Genomic DNA, 16,981 nt, shown 5'->3' with positions numbered 1-16,981 from the left:
AAAACTAATGTGCTCATAAAGAGGTCCATAGAGTTCTTAAGTTATGACGTCACAACATACAATTTTACAATTGTTGAACCGAATTTTACAAAGAGTAAAACGCAGTTAAACGTGTTACAAATTTGACAAGATATGGTCACATGAGCACAATTCACCATCAATTAATTGCTTTTTGTCTCTGTTTTAATGAACCAAGCCAGCAAAAATAGATTTTTTCTTTGATTTCATTGACATTACCTCACCAAATCTTAAAATATATTTCCCTGATTTTCTAAAGTTTCAGAGCAGTTTAGAGGTTCCTTTTCAGATAAATTTTCATTTTAGTCAATATATCTGAAATAAACTGTTCTGCCAAGAACAAAAGTACTTCAAAGAGTTTTGTTCATCTCTTGTCCTTTATTGGGTGTCTGGTGTGATATTGGCTACGTATGACGCACAACCCAAAGATTGGGGATAGGATAAAACAACATGTTCCTTCCAACATAAGAAAAAAACTGTCCTTCAAAGAGAACAGTCTCCTCGATCTTGTAGGTCTAAAAACACGGTTAAAACAAGTGATTCTGCAATCGGTCAACAACTTTCAGATAACCCAGATTGTGCAAAACTCTACAATGACAAAATGTTTCAGATAATTGGCAGAGCCCGGTCGTCTTTCCATGTAGCAGTTTTGCAATCGGTCTACATACAAACGAAAAAGCGGCCATTGTGTAGACAGAAGGAGTTCGTTTTCACTCTTGGACTCCAGCGATAATTTTTCTTTAGGCACCCGGCACTGGTTGGACCACTATACTGGTCTTGTGCTTCCGTTTTTCTGACTGGTCCATTTCGATCCACAACTGGGTATATTGTTTATATCATGTTCTTTCTGACCTTTATGCTGACGTTTTATGCTCTGTGGAGTGTCAGACGAAAAAGCTTTTAGCCAATGTGTTATAAAATGTTTGCTTTTTTCAAAGCCATTTAAAAAGTAAAGTCACTTAATTATGACCCGTTTCTGCCTTTCGTGCTATCTTGCCTTACCTGTGGTGGTTATAAGGGGTCAAAAGAGGGCTACAGCCCCGGGCCCCATGCTAATGGCATCCAGAACGGGCCCCACACCCAAGGAAAAATAACAATTATAAAGATCACGTGCTCCCCCGCAATCCCCAAATCCATTGCTTTGCTTCAACTGAAGCATATCTAAATATTAGTAAGTAATCAATAATTTATAATGGCTTTCAATCGACTGAAAAATGGCTTGATTTTGGCTTGCTGGTATTTCAGGATTGATAAGATTGTTTAAGAAAATCTCAACCAGGAAACGTGAGAGACGTGCTCAAAACTTTTTAGCATAACTTGTTTTGATCTGATTTTTAGGCGAAGCACAAATGAGCCAAAAAAGAGAGCACACGTTTTTTGAAACGCCATTAAAATGTTTTGAATTTTTAAAAAAGCTGTAATACATTGTTTAAAATAGCATGGATTTTGCACTTGCATAACCGCTCGCCTTTCAAGAACGAACCTATAATTCTTTCAATGAGTTTTTTTGCTAATATGTGTCTACTAGAAAGCAAGGCCGTAGTATCCAAGTGGGGGGGGGGGGGGCAGGAGGCCATGACCCCCAATAATTTCTAAATGAAAATTAAAAGCAACGTTTGTAATTGAGTTTCACATAGCATTTTTAAGTTTTCCCTTCCCCTCCTTCACAATAATTTTAACAGTGCTACGGCCCTGGATAAGTACGAAATGCTAAAACTACAAGCAGATAAATGTCAACATTAGATAGAAATAGGCACATTTATTATCAAAGGCAAAATCGATACGTTTAGTCATATAAATTATGATACATTCTCTAGCACAATCTTCACAATCTTCACAATCTTCAATCGTTAACTCCTAAAGGCTATACAACCAATCTGGAGCACACTAAAAGGTATATATGTTAAAACATTATTAGTGTCCAGTGGTGGAAATTATAGGGGAGGGGGGGGGGGGGGGGGGAGACACTAGGCTCGGCTCCGCCACAAAGAGAGTTCTCGTTGGAAAATTCGGACTTTCGTAAGGTAATTGACACGAGATTAACGAGCCGAAAGCCCATTCAAGATGTTATCTAATTGATAATTATGCTACTGATTCCCTTTATTATTTGCTGGAAAACACTATTTTCGTTTCAATTCAAGAAAAGCGCATGGTGCAGTGGTATTTCTCATCAAACACTTTTTTCTAAAAAAAGACTAGGAATTATTGCAGAACTGATTACAACGATTCGGGGAGTAGGGTTACAAACTTTAGAATGACAGACAAAACAAAATTCAAAGGTTGTTGTCTTTTCTTTTGTAAACAATTATCAAGGAGAAAGTTTTAAATACTCATTTCGAAATTCAAATTGTATCGGATAAAGTTCATTTGCTTTTTACCTAAATATGTTTACAATTTCAATTGCAGTTGTTCAAGTCCAGCAAAAAATCCTTAGTATCGCCTTAAACCAGCTCTTCCACTTTCTTCGAAAACATCTAAATTCGAAATAATTCAGCAAGCCTATTTTCATTGAACTGATCTAATACGTGGCGTATACGACGTAACGATTCTGAGAAGCAAGTGGTCTGTTCTAAGGAGTATGTTTCGGTTTGCACATAAAATTCCTGACCATTTTTCTGATATCCTTTCGATTAAGAAGATATAGAATGGGAGTAAGGATCTGGTGCAAAGTTGCCAGTGTCATCGCAGTCCTTAAGGCCCATGACACTTGCACGTTTCGTCCGAAAAACGAGCTTATTCGGTAAACAGTTAGCGGCAACCAGTTGATAACATAGACGATCACGATAATTATACAAATTCGGCCATTCTTTAAATGCTGCTTTGCTTTAACTCTAGGCTGCGTTTGCCCTTCTGGGCCGATATTAGTCTCGAACTGCGAAACAGCAATCGAGGGCCTGTTTGCTTCTCTGTATTGCTCTTGACTGATGCTCGACAAGGGTTGCAGCTGTCGCCTTTGATTTTGAATAGCTACATAAAGTCTGTGATTAGATATTGTCAACACCAGTAGCCCGACTGCAAAGTATACCGTGACAAAGACAGAACGCGAGTGCAACTCAACTTCTCCGTTGCAAATCCAGTAAATACTGACTTGAATTAGAATAAAGGCAATTGATAGTGAAAGTGTGAAGGCAGAAGCAATATTGACACGCCTATCTGTGACAAGCGATGCGTGTCGCAATGGGTATTCAATAGCAACTAACTGGTTGAACGTCAAGATGCAGAGAATATTCACCGATGCTAGTGCACTTGCGAACATCGGGATCATACCGACAGTCTTGTAAATATCCACATCGACAGTTGGCACAAGTACCCAGTTTACGGTACCAGTGACACCGAACAAAAACTCAGCAATGGACAATGCCAACAATATTTTGTTGCAAGGATTTTGCGAAAGTTTTTGTCGGTTGATCAGGAACGTGACTAGAATCAACAAGTTCATTATGGCAGAGAAAAAGCACATCACTGCAAGTGTTGTGTAGTAGGCGAACGCTCCAGCGTCCATTTTTCTTCTTCAATTTTCAATAAAACCTGCAAGATGAAATTCAAGGCGATTAAATACTGTTTTAAAAATGTTTAGATACTGTATGCAGAGGATAAAAAATACAGACTATAAAATGTAATATAACTTGTGATATAAAATGTCGAAATTTCCAAAATGTAGAGTAAACCTTATTTGTGTCATGTAGATACCTTGCCTTCACCTCAACCTTGCACGTTATAAAAACTTAATATAAACATTAACTGAATCAAAAAACTATTAGTTATAATGCAGTTTTCAAGCCTGTTTTGCGTCGGGCGGAATCTCGGTCGTTGATTGGCTGAACGAGCTGTCAATCAACTTGTGGCATTGCTCAATGCAGATGAAAGACAAAACAAACAAGTTGGTTTCTAGATACTGAATCTGATAAAATTTTAGAGAGATTCATAGATCATTGTCATGGTAACAGTTATGTTCTCGTTCTTATTTTTAATATAGAAATCTCTTTTATAAGTTTTATATGTCTACTGGTAGTTGCTGCAATTTTACTTTTTTCTAACAAATCTCTTCTTTTAGTTTTATCACTGCAGAAGATTTGAGTTTATCACTGCATCATTGCGATTTATCACTGCACGTTAAAACTAACTCTCGTTCTATGCAATACACATTGGAAACTGGAATTTTTTGACAGTCCAGACGTGTAATGACGAACAAAGATAAAGCTGATCAGAAATTATGAAGTTTAATGAATACATTATTAAAAAAAACCAGAGTTCATTTGTTCTACTGTGAAGGCAGTTTGAAGAAAAAACTATTAATTGAAGGAGGGGTTTGTCGCATGTATAAGCGTATAATTTGTTCAATTGGCTTACACGAGCACGAGCTGGTGCAAAATTAAAGATATGATGTTATTTTGCACGTTTTATTTTGACTTGGGATTTAAATTCATGATAATTGGATCGAAGCTCTGAATGAAAATCAAATTTAAAGAGTGCTGTTTTTGGAATTATTCTATTTCATATTGTGCTATTCCACGACCCAGCTGTATACTGGAATTTTTCAAGCATTTGCTAGTATGGACGGTTGCCTTTGATCTCATTATGAAGCCGAGGGTCAATTACGTAATTTGAATTCAGTATCGGCCTATCATCCCTCTGGTCAGCTACCCTGGGTTCCAGAATCTTTATGAATTAGTCACAGAAATATAGTTTGAATCAATCTAGCTACAGATATTTCTTTTGAGCGAGGATCGGAAATATAAATCTCCTTTCTCTCCTCCACATTCACTAATTCTTTACCACTCATTCATTGAATTGAGACTGTGTATGGTCACCTTCAAGAATCAAGAAGAGAGGACCCAGATGCCACAGTCTCAATTAATTTCAACAATGATAGCCATACACCAGCCAACATTAAAATTACTGGACTTTGCTACGTACCTCATAACAACATTAGACGCAAAACCCTCGAAAAACGTATTATCTTTAAATTTGGTACTTTTATTCCTAATGGCCTTAATAAACAATTTTCGTTTCTTTCCTAATCCAGCTATTATTAATTTTTACCTTATCTTATCTATACGCTTTCCACTCCCCTCATATTATTCTCAAATGTATTTAAAGCTAATCTCAAGGGCATCGTCGCAAAAAATTTTCCTCAATGTTCCTTAGGAGAGCCTCAATGTTCAGTAATTTCCCCTGGTTTTGGGGCTTGTGTAGAAAAGTCTTTCACGTTCTTGAGACATTCCTGATAAAATAGAAACTAAAGTGCTAAAGCAGTCCAATCTTTAAAGAAAATTGGATTCTGAAATGCTTGTCGTGGACTTTTCTCCGAGGAAAACGGATTTGGTTTAAAATTTTTGAATACTGTTATTAATCTTAGGAAATTTAGATTTTTTACACGTGGTGCTTCCTCGTCTTACATAATTCAGGATATAAACGTTAGTGGAATTGTGAAGGAAATAGACAGTTGTAGAATATGGTCAGCCACTTAATGACGTTGAATAAAGGGAAATTGCCACGTAAAAATGCCATGGCTTTCTCAAACGCATTCACAAAATGGGTGTTTCCCAAATCGTGAAGAGGTGTGATCAGCAAAAATATCTTCCTCTTTGGCCTTCCAGTCTTTCAAAGCTAGCTACGCCACAGTTAAAAGCCAAAATTTAAAAATGGGCGTTTCCATCATTTACCAGTGACCTGAAGGGTGTGACACCAAAATTAGTGTCTAACACCCCTCAACCCCCCAATCCGCCCCTGTGCAATATAAACTCGTGCAACTTTGTTGGAAAGGATTGACCTAAGTTTTTTTACACCTAACTGCAAGGCAATTCAATACATAATTTATCTGATTTTTTGTTATAATTGCCCCCAGCCCCCTCTCTTTCCCTTAACCCCCCTCAATGCTACGGACAAGCAAAATTAGATTAGGCATATTGAAAGTATCAATTGTTCTCAGTCTTAAGTGTTGGACATTGACCAAAAACGTTTTGAAAGGAAATTAATTTCCGGTAGCGGATAGCCGCATTCTTATTAGTTAAAATCGTTTGTTTCAAAATCGTCAAAACATTGTAGGCTGTAAGATAAGATAATTATTCATGTTCTAGATTTATATTTTACGCCTTGAAATGTTTTCTTCAAAATAGTTACAAAGTTTTAAGATAAAATCAACAAATGCAAATTTGTTCAAAGTCTCAAGTGGAAGCCACAAAAACGGAATTTCCTTTTTCACTAAAGTTTTTCATTTGGAACAGAATAGGATATTGCCATGACAGTCGAAAGCAGTCATAGAATGTCCTAACATATGCACTAAAAAGACGCAATTTCTTTATACTCCATCGCCAGGATGGTTTTTTAACCTTTTTTCTTCTAGAAACTTTCTGGTTGAAATAGAAGCAATGTGTAACAAGTAATTATTTGTTATTTGACATCAGGTTGTCACTATTCGTTGCTATTCAAGTAATAAGGCGTCCAAAAAATGTTTATCTGGATCCGCACAGCCATTTATGCAATGGTGTTCATTTTGTTCCTGCAAAGACAAGTTTCAAACTCTTTGGGAAAATGCAAATGTTAAACTGATAAATACTTGCATTGGACAGTAATGTGTCAAGTAGGAAAGTATAGTCTCATGGAAGTATTAGGTTGGACCCAAATAAGTTTGAAAGACAAAACCTGAATTTCAACAGAAGTCGTATTGTATTACATGAATAACAAACAGGAAAATTAACCTTCTATTTGCACAAGATTTGCCAATAGACTCAGGGATTTTTGTGTTCTTTAGCAAGTATTGATACAGCTATGATAATTTGTCTGCCGCAAGCGGGTTGCAACAATTTATTTCCGCAGCTAAGAAAAGATACCAACCGGTGTAATACTTTTTTTTGCGTGGTTACCAGAATCTGCGTGGGCTACTGCATCAGGGCAAGATGCATTATGCCAAACGCTGCGTCACATGACGACAACATCAAATCATTCTCACAACTACTTTTAAGATGTATAAAACTTTGAGGAGGAAAATCTGGGATTATACCCACGCATGCGCAAATATAAAAGTAACATGAAATGTTTCAGGTAGTCTACAATCTTTTTGTGTTCCTCTTCCGTTCAGTCGTTCCTCTTCCGTTTTTATTGAAGGAAACCACTTTATTTTGGACAAGAATCGAAAATAATGAGCCTACGCAGAAAAATTGGAAATGTTAAGTTTCAATTTATCTGCGTGGCCTACCTTACCTGCCCCCTGTCTAAGTCTACAAGTTGCCACTGTTCTTAATGCTTCAAATCGATGAGAACTATCCTATTATCGATGTTTTTGATAAAAAGTTGCTATATTTTAGACAAGGAATCGAGAATAATGAGCCCACGCAGAAAAATTGGAAATGTGAAGTTTCAATTTATCTGCGTGGCCTACCTTATCTGCCCCCTGTCTAAGTCTACAACTTGTCACTGTTCTTAATGCTTCAAATCGATGAGAACTATCGTATTATGAACGTTTTTGATAAAAAGTTGCTATATTTTGGACAAGAATCGAAAATAATGAGCCCACGCAGAAAAATTGGAAATGTGAAGTTTCAATTTATCTGCGTGGCCTACCTGATCTGCCCCCCTGTCTAAGTCTACAACTTGTCACTGTTTTTAATGCTTCAAATCGATGAGAACTATCATATTATCAACGTTTTTGATAAAAAGTTGCTATATTTTGGACAAGAATCGAAAATAATGAGCCCACGCAGAAAAATTGAAAATGTGAAGTTTCAATTTATCTGCGTGGCCTACCTGATCTGCCCCCTGTCTAAGTCTACAACTTGTCACTGTTCTTAATGCTTCAAATCGATGAGAACTATCATATTATCAACGTTTTTGGTAAAAAATTGCTATATTTTGGACAAGAATCGAAAATAATGAGCCCACGCAGAAAAATTGGAAATGTGAAGTTTCAATTTATCTGCGTGGCCTACCTTATCTGCCCCCTGTCTAAATCTACAACTTGTCACTGTTCTTAATGCTTCAAATCGATGAGAACTATTGTATTATGAACGTTTTTGATAAAAAGTTGCTATATTTTGGACAAGAATCGAAAATAATGAGCCCACGCAGAAAAATTGGAAATGTGAAGTTTCAATTTATCTGCGTGGCCTACCTGATCTGCCCCCCTGTCTAAGTCTACAACTTGTCACTGTTTTTAATGCTTCAAATCGATGAGAACTATCCTATTATCGATGTTTTTGATAAAAAGTTGCTATATTTTAGACAAGGAATCGAGAATAATGAGCCCACGCAGAAAAATTGGAAATGTGAAGTTTCAATTTATCTGCGTGGCCTACCTTATCTGCCCCCTGTCTAAGTCTACAACTTGTCACTGTTCTTAATGCTTCAAATCGATGAGAACTATCGTATTATTAACGTTTTTGATAAAAAGTTGCTATATTTTGGACAAGAATCGAAAATAATGAGCCCACGCAGAAAAATTGGAAATGTGAAGTTTCAATTTATCTGCGTGGCCTACCTTATCTGCCCCCTGTCTAAGTCTACAACTTGTCACTGTTCTTAATGCTTCAAATCGATGAGAACTATCATATTATCAACGTTTTTGGTAAAAAGTTGCTACATTTTGGACAAGAATCGAAAATAATGAGCCCACGCAGAAAAATTGGAAATGTGAAGTTTCAATTTATCTGCGTGGCCTACCTTATCTGCCCCTGTCTAAGTCTACAACTTGTCACTGTTCTTAATGCTTCAAATCGATGAGAACTATCCTATTATCGATGTTTTTGATAAAAAGTTGCTATATTTTAGACAAGGAATCGAGAATAATGAGCCCACGCAGAAAAATTGGAAATGTGAAGTTTCAATTTATCTGCGTGGCCTACCTTATCTGCCCCCCTGTCTAAGTGTGCAAGTTGTCACTGTTCCTATTGCTTCAAATCGATGAGAACTATCGTATTATCAACGTTTTTGGTAAAAAGTTGCTACATTTTGGACAAGAATCGAAAATAATGAGCCCACGCAGAAAAATTGGAAATGTGAAGTTTCAATTTATCTGCGTGGCCTACCTTATCTGCCCCCTGTCTAAGTCTACAACTTGTCACTGTTCTTAATGCTTCAAATCGATGAGAACTATCATATTATCAACGTTTTTGATAAAAAGTTGCTATATTTTGGACAAGAATCGAAAATAATGAGCCCACGCAGAAAAATTGGAAATGTGAAGTTTCAATTTATCTGCGTGGCCTACCTTATCTGCCCCCTGTCTAAGTCTACAACTTGTCACTGTTCTTAATGCTTCAAATCGATGAGAACTATCATATTATCAACGTTTTTGGTAAAAAATTGCTATATTTTGGACAAGAATCGAAAATAATGAACCCACGCAGAAAAATTGGAAATGTGAAGTTTCAATTTATCTGCGTGGCCTACCTTATCTGCCCCTGTCTAAGTCTACAACTTGTCACTGTTCTTAATGCTTCAAATCGATGAGAACTATCATATTATCAACGTTTTTGGTAAAAAATTGCTATATTTTGGACAAGAATCGAAAATAATGAGCCCACGCAGAAAAATTGGAAATGTGAAGTTTCAATTTATCTGCGTGGCCTACCTTATCTGCCCCCTGTCTAAGTCTACAACTTGTCACTGTTCTTAATGCTTCAAATCGATGAGAACTATTGTATTATGAACGTTTTTGATAAAAAGTTGCTATATTTTGGACAAGAATCGAAAATAATGAGCCCACGCAGAAAAATTGGAAATGTGAAGTTTCAATTTATCTGCGTGGCCTACCTGATCTGCCCCCCTGTCTAAGTCTACAACTTGTCACTGTTTTTAATGCTTCAAATCGATGAGAACTATCATATTATCAACGTTTTTGATAAAAAGTTGCTATATTTTGGACAAGAATCGAAAATAATGAGCCCACGCAGAAAAATTGAAAATGTGAAGTTTCAATTTATCTGCGTGGCCTACCTGATCTGCCCCCCTGTCTAAGTCTACAACTTGTCACTGTTTTTAATGCTTCAAATCGATGAGAACTATCATATTATCAACGTTTTTGATAAAAAGTTGCTATATTTTGGACAAGAATCGAAAATAATGAGCCCACGCAGAAAAATTGGAAATGTGAAGTTTCAATTTATCTGCGTGGCCTACCTTATCTGCCCCTGTCTAAGTCTACAACTTGTCACTGTTCTTAATGCTTCAAATCGATGAGAACTATCATATTATCAACGTTTTTGGTAAAAAATTGCTATATTTTGGACAAGAATCGAAAATAATGAGCCCACGCAGAAAAATTGGAAATGTGAAGTTTCAATTTATCTGCGTGGCCTACCTTATCTGCCCCCTGTCTAAGTCTACAACTTGTCACTGTTCTTAATGCTTCAAATCGATGAGAACTATTGTATTATGAACGTTTTTGATAAAAAGTTGCTATATTTTGGACAAGAATCGAAAATAATGAGCCCACGCAGAAAAATTGGAAATGTGAAGTTTCAATTTATCTGCGTGGCCTACCTGATCTGCCCCCCTGTCTAAGTCTACAACTTGTCACTGTTTTTAATGCTTCAAATCGATGAGAACTATCATATTATCAACGTTTTTGATAAAAAGTTGCTATATTTTGGACAAGAATCGAAAATAATGAGCCCACGCAGAAAAATTGAAAATGTGAAGTTTCAATTTATCTGCGTGGCCTACCTGATCTGCCCCCCTGTCTAAGTCTACAACTTGTCACTGTTTTTAATGCTTCAAATCGATGAGAACTATCATATTATCAACGTTTTTGATAAAAAGTTGCTATATTTTGGACAAGAATCGAAAATAATGAGCCCACGCAGAAAAATTGGAAATGTGAAGTTTCAATTTATCTGCGTGGCCTACCTTATCTGCCCCCTGTCTAAGTCTACAACTTGTCACTGTTCTTAATGCTTCAAATCGATGAGAACTATCATATTATCAACGTTTTTGGTAAAAAGTTGCTACATTTTGGACAAGAATCGAAAATAATGAGCCCACGCAGAAAAATTGGAAATGTGAAGTTTCAATTTATCTGCGTGGCCTACCTTATCTGCCCCTGTCTAAGTCTACAACTTGTCACTGTTCTTAATGCTTCAAATCGATGAGAACTATCCTATTATCGATGTTTTTGATAAAAAGTTGCTATATTTTAGACAAGGAATCGAGAATAATGAGCCCACGCAGAAAAATTGGAAATGTGAAGTTTCAATTTATCTGCGTGGCCTACCTTATCTGCCCCCCTGTCTAAGTGTGCAAGTTGTCACTGTTCCTATTGCTTCAAATCGATGAGAACTATCGTATTATCAACGTTTTTGGTAAAAAGTTGCTACATTTTGGACAAGAATCGAAAATAATGAGCCCACGCAGAAAAATTGGAAATGTGAAGTTTCAATTTATCTGCGTGGCCTACCTTATCTGCCCCCTGTCTAAGTCTACAACTTGTCACTGTTCTTAATGCTTCAAATCGATGAGAACTATCCTATTATCGATGTTGTTGATAAAAAGTTGCTACATTTTGGACAAGAATCGAAAATAATGAGCCCACGCAGAAAAATTGGAAATGTGAAGTTTCAATTTATCTGCGTGGCCTATCTTATCTGTAGTGATTGGGGCTCTTTAATTTCAGTAGGCAGCTTTTGCCATATTTATTGGTCAATAAATCTAATGGTCTCAGTACCATGTGTTGTTGCCCTTCTCTGTACCTCTCTGTACCAGTGCTGTTCTTCCACTGGGAAAAATAACGTTGCTGTTTGCTCGAAATTCATATTTTAGGTTTCTAGTAACAAAGACATCCACCATAAATGCCGGATTCAGGTTATTGACAGTTTTATGTATCCCTTCCAAGAATAGCTGTAAATCTATCTGGTGAAGAGACACTGATTCTGTTTTATTAAATAAGGGACTCTTTCTGTTATGGTAAGTATTTGATCAAAATTGGAAGTGCTATTTTTGCATATGATTCGAAGAGCACATTCATGAATCTTGTTTACCGTAAAAGCTCTATTAAGTCCCCTCTCTATTTAGCCCCCCTTTCTAATAAACCAATCTTTTAGGCAGAAATTTGAAATAAGCCCCCACTCTCTATTTTTATACAAGAAAGACTACAGAGTAAAGTGCAATGATTTAGTGATAGCTTATGATGTATTTCGTCGTAATATTGCCAATTTTTTAATTTTTATGTGTTTGAGAGTGATATTGATTCTTTTAAAGCAATACCAGATGATGATGTTTTGCAGGAAGATATTGCTGATTTGATTATTTATTCAGACGAAGATGAGAAAAGACTCAAAATTTCATTGAATTCCATGATTTAACGATTAGATTTCTGCCACTGTTCTGTTATACATTTTCGTTTTTAGACATAAACCAGAAAGCTACAGAAAAATAAAAATCATTATTGTATCCTTGATCTTGTTTTTTATATTAGCCCCCCTCCCTCTCCAATAAGCCCCACTCTCTATTAAGCCCCCCTCTAGGACCCCGAAAATTAAATAAGCCCCCGGGGGCTTAATAGAGCTTTTACGGTATTTCATTATTTGAATTACTACCAGAGAACATCCACAGAAGTAGGCAATAACTAAAATTAGACATGATGAGGGAGTTCATTGCTAGAACTAGTTGAGGTGCAGCCATTAATGTTGATATGCGATTTACAGCAAGAAGTTTTTGACTGGCCTTTTTGCAGAGGTTTGCAGGGATTGGAAGCTTAACATTTTGTCGAAGGTTATTCTAAGAAGTGTCTCTTTGGTACTCTCTTTTATCAGATTTATACAGAGACCCCTTTATCTTTTTTCCGAATATTAGAAGATGTCATTTTTCTTCGTTCATTTTCATGTAACTATCCTGAAACCATTGTGATAACAAGCAAGCGTTTCTTTCTAGTGATTCTAATATTACGTGCAGATCGGATCCACAAAGAAAGATAGTAGTATCATCCACATAATTACATAGAAAGTAGAAAGTAGGACAAAGAACTACAAAGTATATGGTTGCAAATCCCTATTCTAAGCGTAGAAAGGTGTAAAGGTTTTCGAGATTGGGATTGGTTAACTCACATTGTATTCTTTGTTGTACCTTTTAGTGCAAACCGTCTCCATTCCACACCCTTACTATACATCATGGGCACATGCTCTGCACTTTGTTTCCCCATTTTTGCTGCTATATGCATAACCAAAAATTACACTTGAAATGCTTAGGTGCCTTACGAACTGAGCAAAGAGAGCAGGGAATGACTTTTTGAAGCCATGTTCTAAAATTTCTCCATGCAATCTGCTTTTAGAAACATCAAAACAACCAACTCGCAACCAGGGCCACCAAGTAGGGAAACAGGGGAAATCGCCTTTGAGGGTTTCGGGGGCCTCAAAAAGTAAAACATTTCATTTCCAAAATGCAATAAATCAAATACTAATTACAAAAGAAGCGATAAAAAAAGGTACGCCAAAAAAGAACAACGTTCTAAACGATGGCAAGAAAATGACTGCAATAAATGTTCGGAAATGTATTTTAAGACAATCGAAAGCGCGTGGTAGCAAAAATTTAGCAAAAATCTTTCCCTCTATCCCCAGGGCCTCTAGCTCCTTTCCACGGCACAGCTCACAACAATTCCAAAACATATCTATGAAATTATTGCTCTATATCAGGGCTTGTAAAAACAATCTTTTCAATATCTTTGGCATTTTATAGAAACTTTGCTAGGATGCCCCTTAATGCAGGCGTCCACCACTCTAGTGATGGTTTCTTCGTCCTTGTATGCACAAAAAGATATGAAACAATACACTTTTATAAGAATACCTAATTTTTTGATGAGCTTCAATTTTCTTTAATTTTTTTATTATGAGCCTAAGATTATTCTTAAATTAATTTTAAGCGAAATAAGGTATAACCGGATTGCATTATAGTTTTAAGGACTTCAAGACCAGATACGTCTTTTCAAGACATAAATACGTCTATTTCAAGACAGCGTGAAACACAGACTTGTTTTGCTTTCCAAAAGACTCAAAAAAACAAAAAATTTAATTTTTGGTGAAGTTTGAGCCTTGTGCTCTTCTTAGATTATTCTTAAATTTCAGAGATTTTTAGCCTCAATGTTCTTATAGACTTTATTCTTATAACAAAAAGTGTATACACCATATCTGTACTGAGACCTGTTCCTGCTCTTTTGACGCATTACTATAATGACAAACATGATCCAAGCTGTATCACTGCGTAAGACTGTGTGGTGGTGCCAAGTGCAATAAGGCTGCGTTTGACATTACGCTGATGTAAAGTGGCCCACTAAGACTAAAAACAGTTTTAATCATTGCACAAAACCGTCTCAATGCTGCTACCCTGGGTACCAAAGCCACAAAATTTGAGCGCTTAACTAGAGACCCATTTTAAGGAACGTCCTCCGCTTATACACTCGTATCTTCTAATTTCCGCGCTCGAATTTATGTTGCTCTGGTACCAGTGTATAATACTGCACAAAGTGGTAATTACTACACCTTAATATTACCATTTTTTAATGATAGTTGGAAGGTAATTTTTTTGAGCAACTTCTACCTAGTAGTATTTTTTTAGTTTTATCATGTAAATCTTTAAATTGGCCCCTCCCTCTTTTGGTAGTTTGTTAATTATAGTAAGAGCAAATTGAAGAGAAGGGCTTAAACAAGGGTGGGAAAAAAAAGAATCATCTGAAAATTGAAATAAATTAGCCCATTATCAAAGGCTCTTTTAGTTTTTCAATTCACTATGAGAATTGAACATTTCTAAAAAATCGATGTTTACATCAATGTTAAAAGCATTTTGGAATTTCTTTTTATTTATTTACCTTCATTTCTCCAAATATGTTCAATTTATCATGGATAAGAATCCGCATAATACGATTAGGGGCTTATTCAATGGCAGGGGCCATCGCGACCACGCCTTTAAGCTTAGCTTGCATTTATTTATTTATTTTAAACCTTTTACATTTTCAGGCGTAATTTTGTTTCTTTTAACAAATCCTGATTAAATTGAAATTTATCACTTAATAAGACACCAGTCTTTAGTTTAGCTTAGGATACATTTCAGAATTTTTCTTACAGTAATTTTCTTGCAATTGTTTAAAAAATTTACCTTTGCATTTGTTATGTTTGCTGATTCCTTTCTTAAAAAAGAATTACATTATGAAACATTACAAACAGGGACGCCGGAGAATGGGGCGTGAGGGTCAACCGCCCCTGTTGCCTTTTGATAGGAGGGGCAAGAGGGGCCAGCGTGCCCATTTGATTAAAGTACCCTTGAAACCGCCCCATTGTAAAAATCAGAGAGATTCCGTTGAAATTCTGATTGCAGTGCTCAATTCATGACGACATTTCTCAAAACTTGTAAAATAAATCCTTATGCCAAAGTTAGCCAAATTTCAAGATACGAACAGAAGATTGAAATAAAATGTCAGTTAGTAGTTAGTAGGAGGAATGAGTAGAAGCTGAAAATTATTTTCAAAGGCCCTTTACTCAAGCTTGTCCCCTTGCTCTTAAGTCGTTCCACTTCCAGTGTCCATGATAACAGACCTTGAGAACCTGGGACAAAACTGCTCCTGCTCCCCCTTGCAGCCATTTTAGAAGTCGGAATCAAATTTGAGGACCTTAGAGATGCCTTTTATAAATTTCTTGAAATAAAATTATAATTTAGAAAAAGTGTATATCAGCATTTTTCTCCGTGAGGTCTTATACTTAATTACTCTCCCTAAGAAATCAAATCAAATCATAGTATTTACAACGCACAAAGAGATGTTATTTTCCAAAATATTGATTTCCAAAATTATTTTATCTCGTTAGCTTATTTTACTAATTTGTGGCCGAATGTATGTGCTATCAATCTTGGACTAAAATGTTGTATCTATCTTTTCTTTCTCGATTAAAAACCTTTGGGGGATTGAAAAAAAATTTAATCCAGGGCGAGAGCTTTTTTGAAGAGAACCTCTGTTGTAAGATTTTATGACATTATGCAAGGTACAGGCGCCAAAATAGCTTTCGCATGGGCTGCATGCAGAGCGGCCTCTGTTATGCAAATTAGATGATCCAGACGCAAAAAAAGATTTGGAGTGGGCCCACGCAGATTTGGTTGCCACGCAAATTCTAGTATCACACCGGTATGCCCAGACTTGTTTCCAGCTGTTAGCATCAATGCACAAAATACCAGACAAACGACTGCTTCTCTCATATGCTTGGATTCCAATTGCTAAATGCTTTGATCTTCTTTGTTATTCTCCAATATACCAGAAGATGTATTGAATGCTGTTCAAACAGTCAAGCAAGCATCTAAGCTTTGATCCATCAGCCTGCGGGGAGTTTTTTGCTTAAACTCCCTTGAGACGATATACTAAAGTCCTGCCATGCAGATTTCACTCCCACGCTGCAAGGAAATAAATTCCATTCTTGTCCCCGATGACAAGCATCGGCAAAATTAAAATGTACAGATACCTCTGGGTCTCCGTTTGCCACCTGTATCAATAACATTTCCTGAATTATTCTGTTATCAGGAGACGTTCCTGAATTATTTATTGACAGGTGGTGGTTGTCGTAATCAACAACAATCATTTGACCAAATAGGGCGCAATAATACAAAAAATATCTGTTGATTTTAGCTTATTGATTCGAAAGACATGTGCAACCGCACCTTATTTCTCTGTACTACGTTGCTCCAACCACAACCCTGAATTCTGGAATTTATTTTACAATATAACTATTCATTATTCTTACACAGTTAAGAGTAGAGAGAAAAATACTGGAATCTGACTTTGTCAAAGCATGATCTGTCTCATTAGTTTAGCATCGCAACATACTTTTTTTATAGAAAACAAAATGTTGAAAAGCAACGTGGAAATAATTTTTGCAACCTACAGTTGGTCTTTCAACGGTTTTAATTTTCAACAATTGAAATGGGTAGCATAAAATGGGTGGGGAAATTACGCACAATTCTGATTGGTACTGAATGTTCATCAAAAATCGAAAAATGA

General features: G+C 36.3%; 1 protein-coding gene across 2 annotated transcripts; it reads right to left on the bottom strand.

The window, feature by feature from the left end:
- Nucleotides 1–206: 206 nt before the first annotated feature.
- Nucleotides 207–16,634, bottom strand: LOC135687520 (uncharacterized). 2 transcript variants are annotated; one of them, XM_089114706.1, is made up of 2 exons: nucleotides 16,113–16,634; nucleotides 207–3,546 (listed from the first exon to the last, which is right to left on the bottom strand). In XM_089114706.1, the coding sequence occupies exon 2, from the start codon at nucleotides 3,518–3,520 to the stop codon at nucleotides 2,588–2,590; it is 933 nt and encodes a 310-aa protein (XP_088970832.1). In that variant the 5' UTR covers nucleotides 3,521–3,546; nucleotides 16,113–16,634; the 3' UTR covers nucleotides 207–2,587. The 2 variants fall into 2 exon arrangements, with proteins under 2 accessions (XP_088970832.1, XP_088970833.1); XM_089114707.1 differs by lacking the exon at nucleotides 16,113–16,634 and adding an exon at nucleotides 6,720–6,853.
- Nucleotides 16,635–16,981: the final 347 nt, after the last annotated feature.

The sequence above is a fragment of the Rhopilema esculentum genome, chromosome 20 (assembly GCF_057945365.1).
Source record: "Rhopilema esculentum isolate cy_ngs chromosome 20, ASM5794536v1, whole genome shotgun sequence".
In the NCBI taxonomy this organism is placed as follows: Eukaryota; Metazoa; Cnidaria; class Scyphozoa; order Rhizostomeae; family Rhizostomatidae; genus Rhopilema; species Rhopilema esculentum.
The sequence above is the reverse complement of the archived record's forward strand: the minus strand, read 5'-3'. Positions and strand labels throughout refer to the sequence as shown.

Excerpts from the sequence above, each read along its gene's own strand:
- LOC135687520 (XM_089114706.1), bottom strand. The coding sequence starts at position 3,520 with ATGGACGCTGGAGCGTTCGCCTACTACACAACACTTGCAGTGATGTGC.